The sequence below is a fragment of the Rhinatrema bivittatum genome, chromosome 6 (assembly GCF_901001135.1).
Source record: "Rhinatrema bivittatum chromosome 6, aRhiBiv1.1, whole genome shotgun sequence".
Classification (NCBI taxonomy): Eukaryota; Metazoa; Chordata; class Amphibia; order Gymnophiona; family Rhinatrematidae; genus Rhinatrema; species Rhinatrema bivittatum.
In genome coordinates, this window is record NC_042620.1 from 331,168,713 (window position 1) to 331,185,275 (window position 16,563).

Here is a 16,563-nt window from a genome sequence, read left to right on the forward strand (position 1 = left end):
AGGAAAATAGTTAGAAAAAAACCTGAAAGGTACAGCTGCAAAAGTTAAAAAAAGTGTTCAACAGGCTTGGACATTGTTTAAAAATACAATCCTAGAGGCGCAGTCTTGCCTAACAAATCTGCTTCATTTTTTTTGAAGGGGTTAATAAACATGTGGATAAAGGTGAACCGGTAGATGTAGTGTATTTGGATTTTCAGAAGGTGTTTGACAAAGTCTCTCATGAGAGGCTTCTACGAAAACTAAAAAGTCATGGGATAGGAGGCGATGTCCTTTCGTGGATTACAAACTGGTTAAAAGACAGGAAACAGAGAGTAGGATTAAATGGTCAATTTTCTCAGTGGAAAAGGGTAAACAGTGGAGTGCCTCAGGGATCTGTACTTGGACCGGTGCTTTTCAATATATATATATATATATATATATATATAAATGATCTGGAAAGGATTACGACGAGTGAGGTTATCAATTTTGCGGATGATACAAAATTATGCAGAGTAGTTAAATCACAAGCGGATTGTGATACATTACAGGAGGATCTTGCAAGATTGGAAGATTGGGCATCCAAATGCAGATTAAATTTAATATGGACAAGTGCAAGGTGTTGCATATAGGGAAAAATAACCCTTGCTGTAGTTACACAATGTTGGGTTCCATATTAGGAGCTACCACCCAGGAAAAAGATCTAGGCATCATAGTGGATAATACTTTAAAATCGTCAGCTCAGTGTGCTGCAGCAGTCAAAAAAGCAAATAGAATGTTAGGAATTATTAGGAAGGGAATGGTTAATAAAACAGAAAATATCATAATGCCTCCGTATCGCTCCATGGTAAGACCGCACCTTGAATACTGTGTACAATTCTGGTCGACGCATCTCAAAAAAGATATAGTTGCGATGGAGAAGGTACAGAGAAGGGCAACCAAAATGATAAAGGGGATGGAACAGCTCCCCTATGAGGAAAGGCTGAAGAGGTTAGGGCTGTTCAGCTTGGAGAAGAGAGGGCTGAGGGGGGGTATGATAGAGGTCTTTAAGATCATGAGAGGTCTTAAACGAGTAGATGTGAATCGGTTATTTACACTTTTGGATAATAGAAGGAGTAGGGGGCATTCCATGAAGTTAGCAAGTAGCACATTTAAGACTAATCGAAGAAAATTCTTTTTCACTAATCGCACAATTAAGGTCTGAAATTTGTTGCCAGAGGATGTGGTTAAGGCACCTAATGCAGCTGGGTTTAAAAAGGGTTGGATAAGTTCCTAGAGGAGAAATCCATAAACCGCTATTAATCAATAGGGAATAACCACTGATTGTTACTGGCATCAATAGCATGGGATGTATTTAATGTGTGGGTACTTGCAACTTGGATTGGCCACTGTTGGGGAGACAGGATACCGGGCTTGATGGACCCTTGGTCTGACCCAGCATGGCATATTTTATGTTAGGTCACAAGGAGTGGTAATGGGATTTGAATGCTGGTTTTCCTGGTTCATAGTCTGCTTCTCTAACCACTAGGTTACTTCTCTACTCATAAATTAAGATGCACAGCACAAGGTCACATGTAATGCCATTTTGGCAAGGCATGGCAAACAGAATCAAAGCATAAACTCTCTGGGGTGGGCACTTACAGCCAAAGCAGTACACCAAAGGCAGGAGACACAGCACTAGGGTACTGTTCACCTCCGAGGTGCCTCCCCCAAGAGTTTACACAAAATTAAACTCCTGGGTCCAAGGTAGAATAAACACACAATTCTGATAGCCAAAAATAATTCTATTGCTGTGTCCGGCCTGGTAGAAGCAGCTAGTCACTGCCACACTGGGCACAGTAATAGTATAACGTGGCCCATGGAAATGTGATTTACTGTTTTACTCCTGCTCTGACCCTGGAGTTACATTCCCAGTATTTAAGCTGCCCTTCAACGCACCTCCCTGCATGGCTGGGGAATAGCTAATGCCTTCTTTTACATGGCATTTACATACACCCATGCTAATCTGCATGCAACAATGCTAATTAAGAACCTTCAGTACCTGAATGAGGTCCGCTTCGAAGTGTCAGAAAGCAAAATATAGATCAAATAAATAGATTGTAGCGCAGGTTGCCGCTCCTGCTTTAGCACGCACGTTTTGGGGGTTAACCCTGGTATTTAATAGGGGTTTGTATCTTCACGCATAACACAGCGTGCTATAACAGGAGTGAAAACCCGCGCTAACGTCAGCGTGCCTCGTTCCATGGGCCCCGGGAAGCACTGATGCGCAGGGCTGCTCTGCGACGCTGGTCCTTGCTGTAAGAAGGAGCAGATGTTCTAGAAGTGCGATCGCGGCGCTTGAAGGGACTCACCTGCACGTGATGGAGAAGGGCTGTCCAGCCTCTAGGACTATTTGTTCCTCTGCCAGGCTCAGCTCGGGCTTCATTAGCACTTCCTGATGAGGAGAACCTGAGGGAAAGGCAGAAGGAAGAGGAGAGCTCACCACCTTGGAGCGCCATCGCCAACAGAAAATTCAAAATGCATCATCCGACTGCTAACCCCAGGAAGGGCTGAGAGACGGGGCTAGCGTCAACGCTGTTTACCTCTACTCGGCAAACATTTCTCAGTCCTTACACCATTGCTGTTATAATCAACCACGTGGTACCATCACTGGCCTTCCCAGCGAGAGCAGGTGGGGGAGTGGTTAAGGTTGCAGTCTGAGGAGAGCAGAGTTCAAATCCTGCCTCTCCTACTGACTCTCATTGTGACCTTAGGCAAGACAGTTTAACTCCCATGCAGATTGCAAGCCTCTGTGTAATGTGTGAAGGCGCTATATATATATATATATATATATATATATAAAAAGATGTCAACAATAAAAAAAACAGTCCATCTGGATTCTAATTGCAGAGCATGCCGCACGGGGCTGCAGTGTATGAGCAGATATTCCAGCTTTCAGCTTCACCGAGACTGACAGGACTTGCACCAGCTCCGTGCCCTGGCAGACGCCGTGTGCCGCACGGCGCTTCAGTCAAGGTTAGCCGGGTGGTGCACGGAGGGACAAGTACCAGCGTGCTGTTAAGCATCTCTGCTTTCCTGCTGCACAGCGAATACGGTAAGCAGAGGTGGCACCCACGGAGCCCAGAGCCAAATTTGCAAAAAAAGAAAAAAAAGTTTCCCCCTCCGACACAGCACAAGTGAGTACAAATGTATCTGTTTTCTTTCCTGGGGGGGGGGTTATTAACCAGCTCCCAACAGAATCGCTCACACCTCCTCGCAGACCTTCAAACGCTAAGATAGGTTTTGGCAAAAAACCACTGAATCATGGCACGCGTGCCAACTTTGACAGCTCACCCTGTAAAAATATAGTGGCTGCCGATGATGAAACACAAGGCTGAGTTTTAAAGCTGAATCACTATACTGCACGATGAAGCCTGTTATGAAGGTCATTAATGCTCACCACATGTTTGATAATTGACAATGTGAAGGATGGACTTCTTGGTACTCCCAAGATAGTGCTTATAGATTTACCCACGGTCCAATATTGTACATTTTTTAGGTCAAAGTGGTTAGGAGAGTGGTTGTTATTAGACTGTAAGCCCTACAGAGCAAGGACTCTCTCTCTCTCTCTCTTATGGGTATCTGTGTACAGTGCTGTGTAAGCCCAGTGGCGCTTTATAAGCAGTAACAGTAGTGGCACGCTGCCAGGCGGAGGCAGCTGGATTGCATTGTCACTGGTCTGGTTTGGCTGAGGTCAGGGACGCTGCGGAGGCAGAGCTCAGAAGCCCAGGAGAAAAAGGGAAAAACCCCCAGCCCATTGTGAACGGGACGAAGCCATTCGGCAAAATCTCCGGGTAATGACGAACGAGAGCCCCCAGAGAGGCTGGGGTCCAACTGAGCAGTAAGCCCTACGAACCCCCCAAAAAAAAAAACAACCTGCCAGCCCTCCCCCTCAGTCACCCCAGCAAAAAAAAATACTAATAGGGACAGGGTGGATATTACAGCTTATCACGTGCTTCTGAAACATGGCTCAGTGTACAGGTTTATTTTAAAAGAGAGAGTACAGAGAGCCGTCCACAATCTCCTGGGGCGTAATGAACTGGAAAACGAGACCTGTTAGCAGACAGGACCACAGGAGAAGCTGACCTGCCCCTTCTCCCCTGATATATAACCTTCCCTCCTTTCCTCTCCGGTGCAGTTCGTGCTCGGAGGATCTCGCTTCTTTCCTGGAGGTCCTCCCAGCTGAGGTGGGGAGAACCTGCGTGGGGCAGCGGTTACGACCAGGGGCGGATGGCAGGAAAATATCAGCCTGGGGGGGGGGGGATTTTTTGTTTTTCAAAACCAGCCCACGGGGTTTCTGACTTCCTCATGTCAAAACAGGCCACAGACATCTAATAATTTTAAAATGGGACATAAATTTGTTCTAATATTTTCCAAATGCCACTAAATTATTTCACAACAGCAGATACATGAAATAACACCCCAAAATTTAAAATAGGATTAAAAAAATCTCCAGCTCTCCATACCATAAACTAAATAAAGAAATATCAGGAGCTTTTGATTTCCACTCACCCAGAGATTGTTGTGGATTTGGGGGAAGGGGAGCGACATAATCTTTACCCTCTGTCTCTCCCCCTCCTCTCTCATACACACATGCAGGTGCTCATTCTCTCATACACATGCAGGCACTCTGTCATGCACACATGCAGGCTCTCTCACATGCACAACATGCAAGTTCTCCCCTCTCATGCACACACAGGCACTCTCCCTCATGCATGCACACATGCAGGCTCTCTCACTCACACTCACACACACACACACACACACACATAGGCTCCTTCTTTCATACAATCAGATATGCAGATGCTCTCTCTCTCTCTCGTACACACATACCTCAGGCCTCCTCCTTTCTGCTGGGCCTTGACTATGCCAGCGCTACTCTTTATTTTACTGCCGCAGGGCAGGTGGGAGGAGGTCAATACTTCTGGTGGCCCTGCAATTACCAGATGCATCATTCTTCCAGCCAGGTAGGCCTTTCTCTTCGGGCCGGCAATGGGCAGAACTTTGTCGTGACCCCACTGAGCCCTCCGTCAAGCTGCAGCGGTTGGAGCTCTGTCGTGGCCCCGTCGAGACCTTCTTCCACAGCAGCCCCTCAGCAGGCCACGGAACCAGTGGGACCGGCCCACTGGGGGATGCTCGATCCCCTAATAGGCCAATCTGCCCCTGGTTAAAATCCTAAAGAGCCTTCAAGAAGGTTGGAGGGGTTGGGGGGGGGGGAGGGGCCTGCATGGAGGGGTGATGATACGTAAAACCCGAACTTCGATAAGCACGGGGGCGGCTAAGATTTCTTTTCAGCCCGGTGAATATTAATTTAAGGTTGTGTAAAGATGGCCGTCTCACCGTCAGCTCACTGAGAGCCCCCAGAGTTTCCCCAATTTCCAGATTTTTATGCAGGTGCAAGGAATCCAGAACTGCCAGGGGCAGGGACATGGAGACATCGAGGGGGCGTACCCTTCCGACCTCCATCTTCGCTGACCTTGCTGTAAGTCAAAACTCACCGTGCACCGACCTGTGCAGAAATCTACGGAAGCACGAGGATACCTGGGAACCCCGAGGTTGCTGTCGATTATCAGGGTGAGAAGAGGGCGAGGAATAATTCCCATCGACTTTATCTGTTCCAGGCCCCAATCCCCCTCTCCCCCACCCACCCACTAATCCGCGCTCTCTCTCTCTCCACCGCTGCCACTTCTGTCTTCCTCCCCTCCCTGGGACGATCCCAGCATTCTTCTACTTCCTCCCTCCATCCCTGACTCCAGCTCTCTTTCTGCTCCCTCTCTCCTAGAAGTCACAGCTCCCTGGACTAGTGCACCCTCGCTCTTCCCTCAACCGAGTGCAAAGTGCTGGCACCAGAGCTGCGTCTGTGGCAGCCCCACATACTGTCTGCAGTGTGGGCTCCAGGCTCACGCTCCTCTCCTGTTTCCCGCAGGCTTCCTGAGGAAGAGGAACGAGGGGGAGGATGGAGCAGGCACCGCAGAGCAGAAACCAATTGCTCAGCTCCCTTCACCGGTCCCCTCTCCTCCTGTTCCCTGCGGGCAATCGTGAAAGAGAATGGCTGGAGGAGAAAACGGAAGACAGGAGCTTTTCGGTGTTTCCCCAGAGACCGGGGCAATTGATACAAATTCCCAGCTTCCGGGCAAAATCCAAAGAGTTCCCAGGAATTACTATGAGCAGGAATGAGGGCGGGACCACAGAGTCTGAGAAAAGAGCAGAGTGCGGCAGCTCAGGTCTCCGGCATTTTCTGGAGGTGGTGCGACGGCAGAAGAAGAGGCTCTTCAGTCATCGCCACCTGCAGCCAAAGTAGGGAGAGACTGGACCTGTGAGAGTATGAGGGGGTGGGTGTGGGTGTATGAGGGTGTGTATGTGTATGTGTGACTATATAAATATGAGGGTGTGTGTATGAGGGTGTATATAAGGGTGTGTGGGTGTGTGTGTATGAGATGGTGAGTGTATAGAACAATGAGTGTGTGTGTGGGTGCCTATGTGTGAGAGGTGCCTGTGTGCAGGGGGTGGGGATGAGAGAGAGGACGCATGTGTGTGTATGACAGTGTTTGGGTGTGTGTCTGTGTATGAGGGTGTGTGTATGTGCGTGTGAGGGTGTGAGTGTATGAGGGTGTATATAAGGGTGTGCGTGTAAGAGATGGTGAGTGTATAGAACAATGAGTGTGTGTGTGTGCCTGTGGGTGCATATGTGTGAGAGGGTGCCTGTGTGCGGGGGGGTGGGGATGAGAGAGAGGACACGTGTGTGTATGCCTGGGTGAGACAGGAATCCTGTGTGAGAGATAAAGAGAAAGCTTGTATGTATGAGAGAGAGTTGAAGTAAAATTGAAAGTTGAAGTTGGCTGTAGAGGCAAAAACTCACAGTAAAAACATTTTTAAATATATCCGAAGCAGAAAGCCTGTGAGGGAGTCAGTTGGACCTTTAGATGATCGAGGGGTTAAAGAGGCACTTAGAAAAGATAAAGGCCATCGCGGAAAGATTAAATGACTTCTTTGCTTCAGTGTTTACTGAAGAGGATGTTGGGGAGGTACCCGTAATGGAGAATGTTTTCATGGGTAATAATTCAGATGGACTGAATCAAATCACGGTGAACCTAGAAGATGTGGTAGGCCTGATTGACAAACTGAAGAGTAGTAAATCACCTGGACCAGATGGTATACACCCCAGAGTTCTGAAGGAACTAAAAAATGAAATTTCAGACCTATTAGTAAAAATTTGTAACTTATCATTAAAATCATCCATTGTACCTGAAGACTGGAGGATAGCTAATGTAAACCCAATATTTAAAAAGGGCTCCAGGGGTGATCCGGGAAACTACAGACCGGTTAGCCTGACTTCAGTGCCAGGAAAAATAGTGGAAAGTGTTCTAAACATCAAAATCACAGAACATAAAGAAATACATGATTTAATAGAACAAAGTCAGCATGGCTTTACCCAGGGCAAGTCTTGCCTCACAAATCTGCTTCACTTTTTTGAAGGAGTTAATAAACATGTGGATAAAGGTGAACCGGTAGATGTAGTATACTTGGATTTTCAAAAGGTGTTTGACAAATTTCCTCATGACAGGCTTCTAGGAAAAGTAAAAAGTCATGGGATAGGTGGCGATGTCCTTTCATGGATTGCAAACTGGCTAAAAGACAGGAAACAGAGAGTAGGATTAAATGGGCAATTTTCTCAGTGGGAGTGGACAGTGGAGTGCCTCAGGGATCTGTATTGGGACCCTTACTGTTCAATATATTTATAAATGATCTGGAAAGAAATACGACGAGTGAGATAATCAAATTTGCAGATGACACAAAATTGTTCAGAGTAGTTAAATCACAAGCAGATTGTGAAAAATTGCAGGAAGACCTTGTGAGACTGGAAAATTGGGCATCCAAATGGCAGATGAAATTTAATGTGGATAAGTGCAAGGTGATGCATATAGGGAAAAATAACCCATGCTATAATTACACAATGTTAGGTTCCATATTAGGTGCTACAACCCAAGAAAGAGATCTAGGTGTCATAGTGGATAACACATTGAAATCGTCGGTTCAGTGTGCTGCGGCAGTCAAAAAAGCAAACAGAATGTTGGGAATTATTAGAAAAGGAATGGTGAAAAAAACGGAGAATGTCATAATGCCTCTGTATCGCTCCATGGTGAGACCGTACCTTGAATACTGTGTACAATTCTGGTCTCCGCATCTCAAAAAAGATATAGTTGTGATGGAGAAGGTACAGAGAAGGGCAACCAAAATGATAAGGGGAATGGAACAGCTCCCCTATGAGGAAAGACTAAAGAGGTTAGGACTTTTCAGCTTGGAGAAGAGACGACTGAGGGGGGGATATGCTAGAGGTGTTTAAAATCATGAGAGGTCTAGAATAGGTGGATGTGAATCGGTTATTTACTCTTTCAGATAATAGAAAGACTAGGGGACATTCCATGAAGTTAGCGTGTGGCACATTTAAAACTAATCGGAGAAAGTTCTTTTTTACTCAACGCACAATTAAACTCTGGATTTACTTCTTATTTATTTTATTTACATCATTTACTTTTTGCCGTACTAGGCAAAGAACAGTAAAAAAATAAATAAATGGTAAAATAGAAACAAAACAACAATTGCAATAGAATAATTGACATATTGTCTTATTCAAAGTCGGCTCTTATCACCCTAAACAATGGGAAATGCTTCCTGAAACACCAGGCTCTTCAATTGCTTACGGAATAAGGAAATATCACCAAGGTCTCACAGAAAGTGGGTTAAGTTGTTTCGTAGAGGATGCACACTTCCTAGCTTTCACCGAGGGAATCTAAGAGTTTCTTGCCCTGAGAACGTAAAGCTCGCTGCAGGATGTACGGACTAAGCAGATTTGATAAGTAGCTGAGGCCTTCTAACTTAAAAGCTTTACAAACTGAAGCCAGAATTTTAAACTTAACATGAGAAGACAGAGGCAGCCAGCGAAGCCGTCACAATAAGGAGGGGTCGCAAGGCCTCTTACGAGCAGCCGAGTGACAGAATTCTGAAGGATTTGACGAGCTTTTAACCAAGGTGGCAGGAAGGCCTGCGTATAGCAAGTTACAGTAAGCGTAAGCACCACAATTGAAATATCATTTTCATCTAATATGTATCATAAATGGCCTAGCGTTCGTAATTTAAAATAACCGCGCGTTAAAAGTGAATGAATTTTTTGTGGCTTCAAGGTTAATTGGGTATCAAACTGAAACCCCCACCAATTTCATATATAACTTCCTTAGCCTCAGTTGCATTCCCTGCTCTAGCTATTAAATTATTACCCACATTAGAGGCTTTAGAAAGATTCAGTTACAGACAAGAGAAGCTGACAAACCATTCTTCACAGAGAAGAACTAAGATGTGATGATGTGCAATCTAATGCAATCTTTTTTTTTTTTAAATTTCTGAATCAACATCAGTGAAACCAGGCCTAAGCTTGACCTGTGTAATCTGGTCACAGGCACGTGTGAGATGCAAAGAGGATTTGATTTGCCGGTGCAAAAATGAACCGTGCATGCATGACATTTACTCCTGTTGAAAGATGCGTAGTTACAGTTGCTTTACGTGTTGCACATGTGGCTGCCTCAGCATCTGGGAAATCATAAAGTTGACCTGAACTCCAGCATAACGTAGGAAGAGAGCCTTTTTTTTTGCATTTTATCCTCTTGAATAGACACACAGTACCTTCAAGCGAATGTTCAAAGTGTCCAAACCATTTCCTCCACATTTCAGCAGGCTTGGGAGACTCCACACTGCCAAATGGTGGAGTGGAAGCAATAAACTGTGGCATCTTTATCAGGTATTTTGCTTGCCATATGTTGTGTTGTCAACTTTAGATCCACAGCAGACTTTTCCACAATGTAATGTCCTTTATTTATAACTTCAACTTGAACAGTCAAACTGCTACCAAAGTATAACCTCTATCTCTTTTGCTCTGCTTCTTCTGCAGCTGGCTGGAGGACTGAGACGTTAAAGACACAGTGTTTCCAGTATCCGGGGTATGACAGAGGTCCAACGGGTGGCTTGGAGGGAAGTGGTAGGGTGTAAGATTCGTGCACCCTTGTTACTGTGGTGAGGTCGGCTCAACCTACATACAGGGAAGGCCCTGTAGGTCCTCACTGACAGCTGGTGGACCTTTCCATTTTGTTCCATGTAAACCGGTACAATATGTAACGGCTATCGATATATAAAAATGTTAAATAAATAAATAAACAGGCTAGGAAGAGACAGATCTGGAGCTTCATCTGTACTAAATCCCTTTCCCCTTGGGTAGAGCCCTTGGTTTCCAGGGGCTGGCGAGAGTGTCTATGGAAGTGGTTTAGAGTCAGGCTAGGGTGCGAGGCAGGAGGCAGACAAGAATGGTCAGTGCTCAGGCTAAGGTCAAATCCAGTAGTCAGTTCGAAGACAGGTGAAGGAGCCAAGGGAAAAGGACTGATACCGCAGGGCAGGAAGGAGGGAAGAGGTTGGATAAGACGAGACTGGAAGGAGGAGACAGGCTGGACTGGAGAGACAAGGCAGACAGAGGAACAGGGCCAGGAATGCAGGACAAAGCAGCAACACACACGAGATGTAGGCGACCCATTGCTGAGGCGAAAAGAGGGAGTCCTGGGAAGTCCTTTATAGGGCCGAGGTGGTGATGATATCTGGAGGTGCCACAGCCACTTTCCTGCCATGAGCCCTATAAAGGGAGGAGAGTTCAGCACACAAGCACCAAGGAGAGCAGTGATAGCAGCATCCTTCCATGGGGGGAGAGGCTGGCTGGTTGGCCCTGTGAGCCACGAACTGCAAAATGTAATATAGGTCTTCTCAAGGAACCATTTTCTAATGCTGTCCAAAACATTTCTGTTGGTTCCATGCATCTGAGACCTGACCTCATTTCAAATTGAAATAGCTATTATTAAGGAAGGGCCACAGAGAAGATGCAGGATGGATTTTGGGAACATAGCTGTTGATAGAACAGATCTCGTAGTCTACTTGATTGCCTCTAGCCACCATAAACCCTACTCAATTTCTAGTCTTCTCCCTCCCTTGACATTACCACTGACCTCTGGCAGGCTTGAATTTTGTAAAGGTTCTGCCTGCTACTGCCTCTGGTGGGAAGTAGACTTGTGTGAAGAGTAGCAGGTGTGTGAGCCCTTTGTGCTGCGGCATAGTTGACACAGCCTCAAGGGCGAACCCATGAAGCCTACGCCAACAGCTGGTGAACATGCCCTGTAGCAGAACAGTTTGGAGCTTCACCTATACCATCCGCCTCCCCCGCAGGTTGAGCCTTTGGATTCTGGCGGCTGGCAGGACTTAGATGGGTCCCTTGGGTGGTGACAATGACTAGAGTCCAAAGGCACACTGGAGTCAGAGTAAGCAGCAGACTAACGGAGTCAGAGACAGGTCAAATTCGGGGCAGGTGGCTAGCAAGAGTGATCAGGTCCAAGCAAGGAGGTCAAGATCCAGAGAGTCAAGCCAAGTGTGGATGAAGACACACTGAATAAGGTAGATAGGACAAGGCCACGCTGGTCAAGGCAAGGCTGGAGGACAAGGCTGGACGAGACAAGGCTGGAGAAGGCTGAATGAGGAAAAGCAGGAAGACAAGGCTGGATTCAGGAACCAGGTACATGCAAGCAACACATACTGCAAGGCAAGAGACCTGTTGCTGCAGGGCCATTACTTAAATTGCCCAGTTGGGCTGTCGTCATCAGGAAGTGTCGATCAGTATTTCCCGCTGCAGGGCCTAAATTATGTTTGCACATATGCACACCTAAGGGAAGACGACAGCCTGGCGGCATCAGCGGCAGTCTGCAGTGTGTGGGGGATGGCAGTGTTTGGCTGAGACAGGAGGCCTCCAGCAGGCATTGAGCAGTGGAGGGGGATGAGTTGCAGGAGCAGCTCACGGGAAAGTCCTGTGAGCCGCCAAACGTAACAACTTGACCTTGGCTCAATGGGCCAGAAATCCTGTAAACAGTGGAGAAATAAGAGGAGTGGGGACAACAATCCTAGTCCTATGAGGGTGGGAGTCCCCCATCGGTGAGCAAGAAGAACTGGTTCAAAGCTCACACGTTCCATAATCCATAAGTCTGCCTCCCATGGCCAAAAGAATATCATCACAGTTACTGGTAAAGAGTGAGGGCTGGCTTGGTTAGGGAGAAAAATCAGGTCTGGATTGAATGGTAACTCAACTTCAGGATCACCTCCTGCCCTCAGTCACATCCCACTTAGTCAAAACTGGTAGTGAGTGGGGCTGAAGGAAGTTCTGATTGGGCTAAAAATCCAGAGATAGGAGGAATACTAGCCAGGCTAAAACAAACATAAGCAAAGTAAATCTATCATTAGGAAATCGGATCCTGTAAACATTGCTCAGTTTGTATGGCTGGTGACGAAGCCATCTGATAACCCACACTGCCCGGGTACCGGCTACTGAGGAACAGTAATCAAAGCCTGGACACTGCTGATCTGGGTTGGATTTACCATACCCGCTCGTTCAGCTGTCAACGCCCTACAAGTCTAAATTAGATTAATTAGAAGTGCGACAGTGTACATCCGTCCTGTGCAATACAAAGTAAAAGCCAACTTTATTCAGGCACTAAAACTTTAAAAAGTGCATGGTGGAAACCTTGGGAGAAATAAGTTGCTATGCCACAGATCTGTGCATCTCTCGTTCCCCATGGACTCTGCTCACCTGACATTCTCCAAGGGCGGAGCATCACACGTGGTTTGGCCCCTGGCCCGCTGGTGAGCTCTGGAATGGGGCTGGGTGCAGACATCAAAAGCCGAATATTTATTTTTCAGTGAGTGCTTCTCGCATTCTTTAACCTATTTTCCCCTCCAACAGGTCTACAGCTGTGCAATAAATAGGATTAGGGCATTAGGCAAGGTAAGAAGGGAAAGCAAGTATTCAATCTGTATTCTGGTAGTAGTATTTAAATTTGCTGATATGTTGATGTTTTAAAATGTGTTTCGCTTAAAGTGATGTTTACTTGGTTTGTATTGCATTGTTTGCTGATTGTACATCGCTTTGAGCGATTTCTAATCTGGAAGAGCAATTCAGAGCTGTTTTAAAAATAAAGAAATATTCTAGAAAAGATTGTCCTCACAATTAATACTGTAATTAATTAGTATTTTGAATAGGAGGTGGCTGACGATACCTGGCAAGTACAGGAGAGGGATTGCGTTGGGGGTTAAAAGCCAAGACCCTTCAGACTAAAGTAGGATTTTCGATCCAAACAGGATTCGGATCAGCCAGGTGCCAGGAAATGCAATCCTCTTCCTCATTAAAAGGTCCCTCCCCTCCTGCTCTCCGGGAGGAAAGAAATGTTATTAGGTGGCCCTGGGGAATCCTTCTCCCCTCCCTCCGGGAAAGATCAGCACAGCGGGCCCAGATTCCACCACGTTATTCCAAGGAGTCTGCGCGTCATCGTTATTCCAAGGATTCTGCGCGTCATCGTTACTCCGAGGAGTCTGCGCGTCATCGTTACTCCGAGGATTCTGCGCGTCATCGTTACTCCGAGGAGTCTGCACGTCATCGTTACCTAACTTTACTGAGGATGAAAGAAGGCCACGGGTCCATCAGTCTCTACCTTCTAATTGCCCACCAGCTCTCTCTCTCTCTCCCCCCATTTTACTCCAGGAGAAGGTGGCACGCGGGAGGAAAGCGGGTGTTGCAGGAAACGGCGTGTAAGCGAGGTTTCGTATCGTCAGGCCCTTTCCCCTCTAAAATGCCCGGCAAGAATAATTAATGTTAACGAATCAGGTGATGGGGGCTTGGGGGCGGGCGCAGTGTAGTGTCAGCCGCCAGTTCCAGGCCCGTCCCTACCGGTGCCGACTCGCTGTAGTACGACCTTCGGCAAACCCTTTTCGCCTCCCTCCTGCTAGGACGAGGTTTTCCCTGCGACGGGAGCCTTGCAAACGAGCGATATATTATTATCTTCTGCGGCAGTAATGAAATAAGAAGCTAACAGCCAAAGCCCCCCTGGGTTAGCCGGCCACGAGTAAAGCCGGTTAAAAGATGGCCATGGCGGCTGGTATAGCAGTGATACCTGTACGAAGATGCCAGCTTCCGGGAACACTACTGCCTGTTTTTGGGGGGGCAAAGGGATCTCAGCAGATCTTCATTGTCTACCCGGCTACCACGATGGTTTTCTTTTCAGGAATGCGATACGTCAGCGCAGCAGAACCACAGGAGGCCCAGGCTCCAGTTGCTGTCGTGCGGCCGGCGCGGCCGGGGAAGACGAGCGGCACCGGGGCGGCAGGCACGGACGAAGGCACGGCAGCGGTGGCGACGCTCTGGTGCCCGTCTGAATTTGGCGCCGGATACGGTCGCCCGGGCCTGGGTTGTGAATGAAGGCCGAGGTCACCAGATCCCACCCCGGCAGCCAAAGTCGCAAAACATCTGTCCTGCGAGTGTCCCGCAAAGAATCTGCCTAGTCCAACCTGTGGAGGGTAAATTTAAATTTACCGGAGGTTTAATCCTCCCAGTTCATTTGGTTAATTGTTTCAAAACAACTGACTGTCTGCCCAGGACTATTTTAGCCCAGAAAAGGCATCCGTTTCTCTAAGAGAGAAAGGATTACAAATCCATAAATGCACAAGGCGTAAACCTGGGGACTGCTTTAGTTTGCCCCTCATGATGTGGAGCTTATTGGCAAGTGGAAGGGGATACGTTTTGGCAGGGGCGGCTCAAGGCAATCTGCTGCCTGAGGCGAGGGATGAAATGGCGTCCGTCTGTCCCACTACCACCACCATGGCTTGGTACAGGTGAAATACCGAGGGCCAGGGCAGGGGGAGGGCAATGGAGGGTGAAGTGATTTGCCCAAGGTCACAAGGAAGGGCAATAGGATTTGAACCCCGGCTTCCCTTGTTTGCAGCCCCTGCTCTAACCACTCAGTTTTGGGGTCTGGTATTTTTTTGTTCTCAGTCTTTGGCGTCAGCACTAGGGGGCGCCGGAGAAACATTTAATGAGGCAGGGTGGCCTTTGGCTGCCCCGCACCCTGGGTCTAGAAACGGGACTCCTCCATTCCCTATCGCCTGCCTCCCACCCTCCTCCAGGATCTGCCCTCCCGGGGGTGTGAGAAGTTGGTGAATGGAGGGAGTCTGTGTGTGTGTGTGTGTGTGTGTGTCACACACTCTCTCTTAGGGCTGATACAGGGGTATTAAATGCCCCAGACAAACCTTATAGCCTCTCATTCCCTCTTCTTTCCCCTCCCCAGATAATTAAACCTTATGCATTCTTTTCCATTTTAAAATGTATTAACTTCCCCAACCTAAAAAGGCAGATTGCACATGGAAAACAGACATTCAAAGTGCAATCTTCTGAAGTACAAATATCACTTACAACACATATATTATATAGGTCTACTCTGCAAAAACACACACTTTCACTAATAATAGTTTAACAGACTTAATAAACTTCCTTTCTCATAGTAATCAAGGTATTTACTGGATCCCCCATGGTGTTAGGCCTGTGCACGGGGCTGGACTTGGCCCACAGAAAGCCAGGAATAAACTGAAGTACAATTCCAATATAATAAGCCTTCCATATTATAAATTACCAGCACTCAACCTATGGAAAAGCCACATTGCAAATATTACATCAGGCCCGAAACACCAATACACCACCTATTAGGAAAACAGATTAAAGCCAGGTTGTTGTAAATCCCTTCACAGAAACTACAGGCCAGCAGATACCTAAAGCCTCAGTCACACAAGCAGAACACAGACTCTCACCAAATACAGAATAAAGAGATCATAAAATATAAACTGAAACGTGCAGACAGAAACTGAACTGGAAATCACAAGACGCCAAACTCTGTAAGCAATGCAAACACAAGAAATATAAAACATTAAACATACCAATAAAAATGATGCAATTATCATTTAATTATCAGTTAATGAGCTTTTTGTATCACATCAACATTTTTCTCTCATTCATCCAGTATATGTGGCCACTCCCATGAGCACAAAACCCCGCCCAGTTCACCCCTTCCCCATACAATAAGCACCTGTTCACTGCACACTGACATTTTTTTTCCCTTTCCAAAATGTCCGAAGTAAGCTCCTGGAGGCAGGAACCATTCTCAAATAATAACTCGGTAGCATGGGTCCCCATCTAAAACTACCATGAGCACCCACCAGGTGCTAATACATTTGAATATTTACACTCCTCTTCCACTAAATAGTGCGAATGCCCATTACATGAAGTATTAGGGAAGGATGGATTCTGTTGTCACGTGTAACTAACATTGGAAAAGGGAGAAAATTACCTTTAACAAGGAGGGAAAAGAAATTCATGGGAAAAAAAATATCAAAATGCATTGCGGTGATGGAATTGTAAGTTGCAGAAGCCAAATCCAAGACATTATGATGGTGCGCCCTATTGAAAATGCGTCCTGCCCATCTCCCTGAGTGTGTCAGTAGTACAGAACACCCCCAGATGGGTAACCTAATTTGATACGGTGTTAAATAAATATAGTGAACCCCTTTTTAACATGTTCTTGTAGTTTTTATGGAGTTATTTTCATGAATAAGTAAAACAGAATAACCATTACTCAATAACACCTCTTTAGT

The 16,563-nt window shown here is 46.6% G+C and overlaps 1 protein-coding gene across 1 annotated transcript in view; it reads right to left on the minus strand.

Moving 5' to 3' along the window:
• Window positions 1-16,563, minus strand: part of LOC115094728 (vascular endothelial growth factor receptor kdr-like) — a 311,596-nt gene that overhangs the window by 255,775 nt on the left and 39,258 nt on the right. The window contains exon 2 of the mRNA XM_029607986.1: window positions 2,328-2,424. Within this exon, the coding sequence (XP_029463846.1) occupies window positions 2,328-2,424 (97 nt within the window). The remainder of the gene's footprint in view (window positions 1-2,327; window positions 2,425-16,563) is intronic.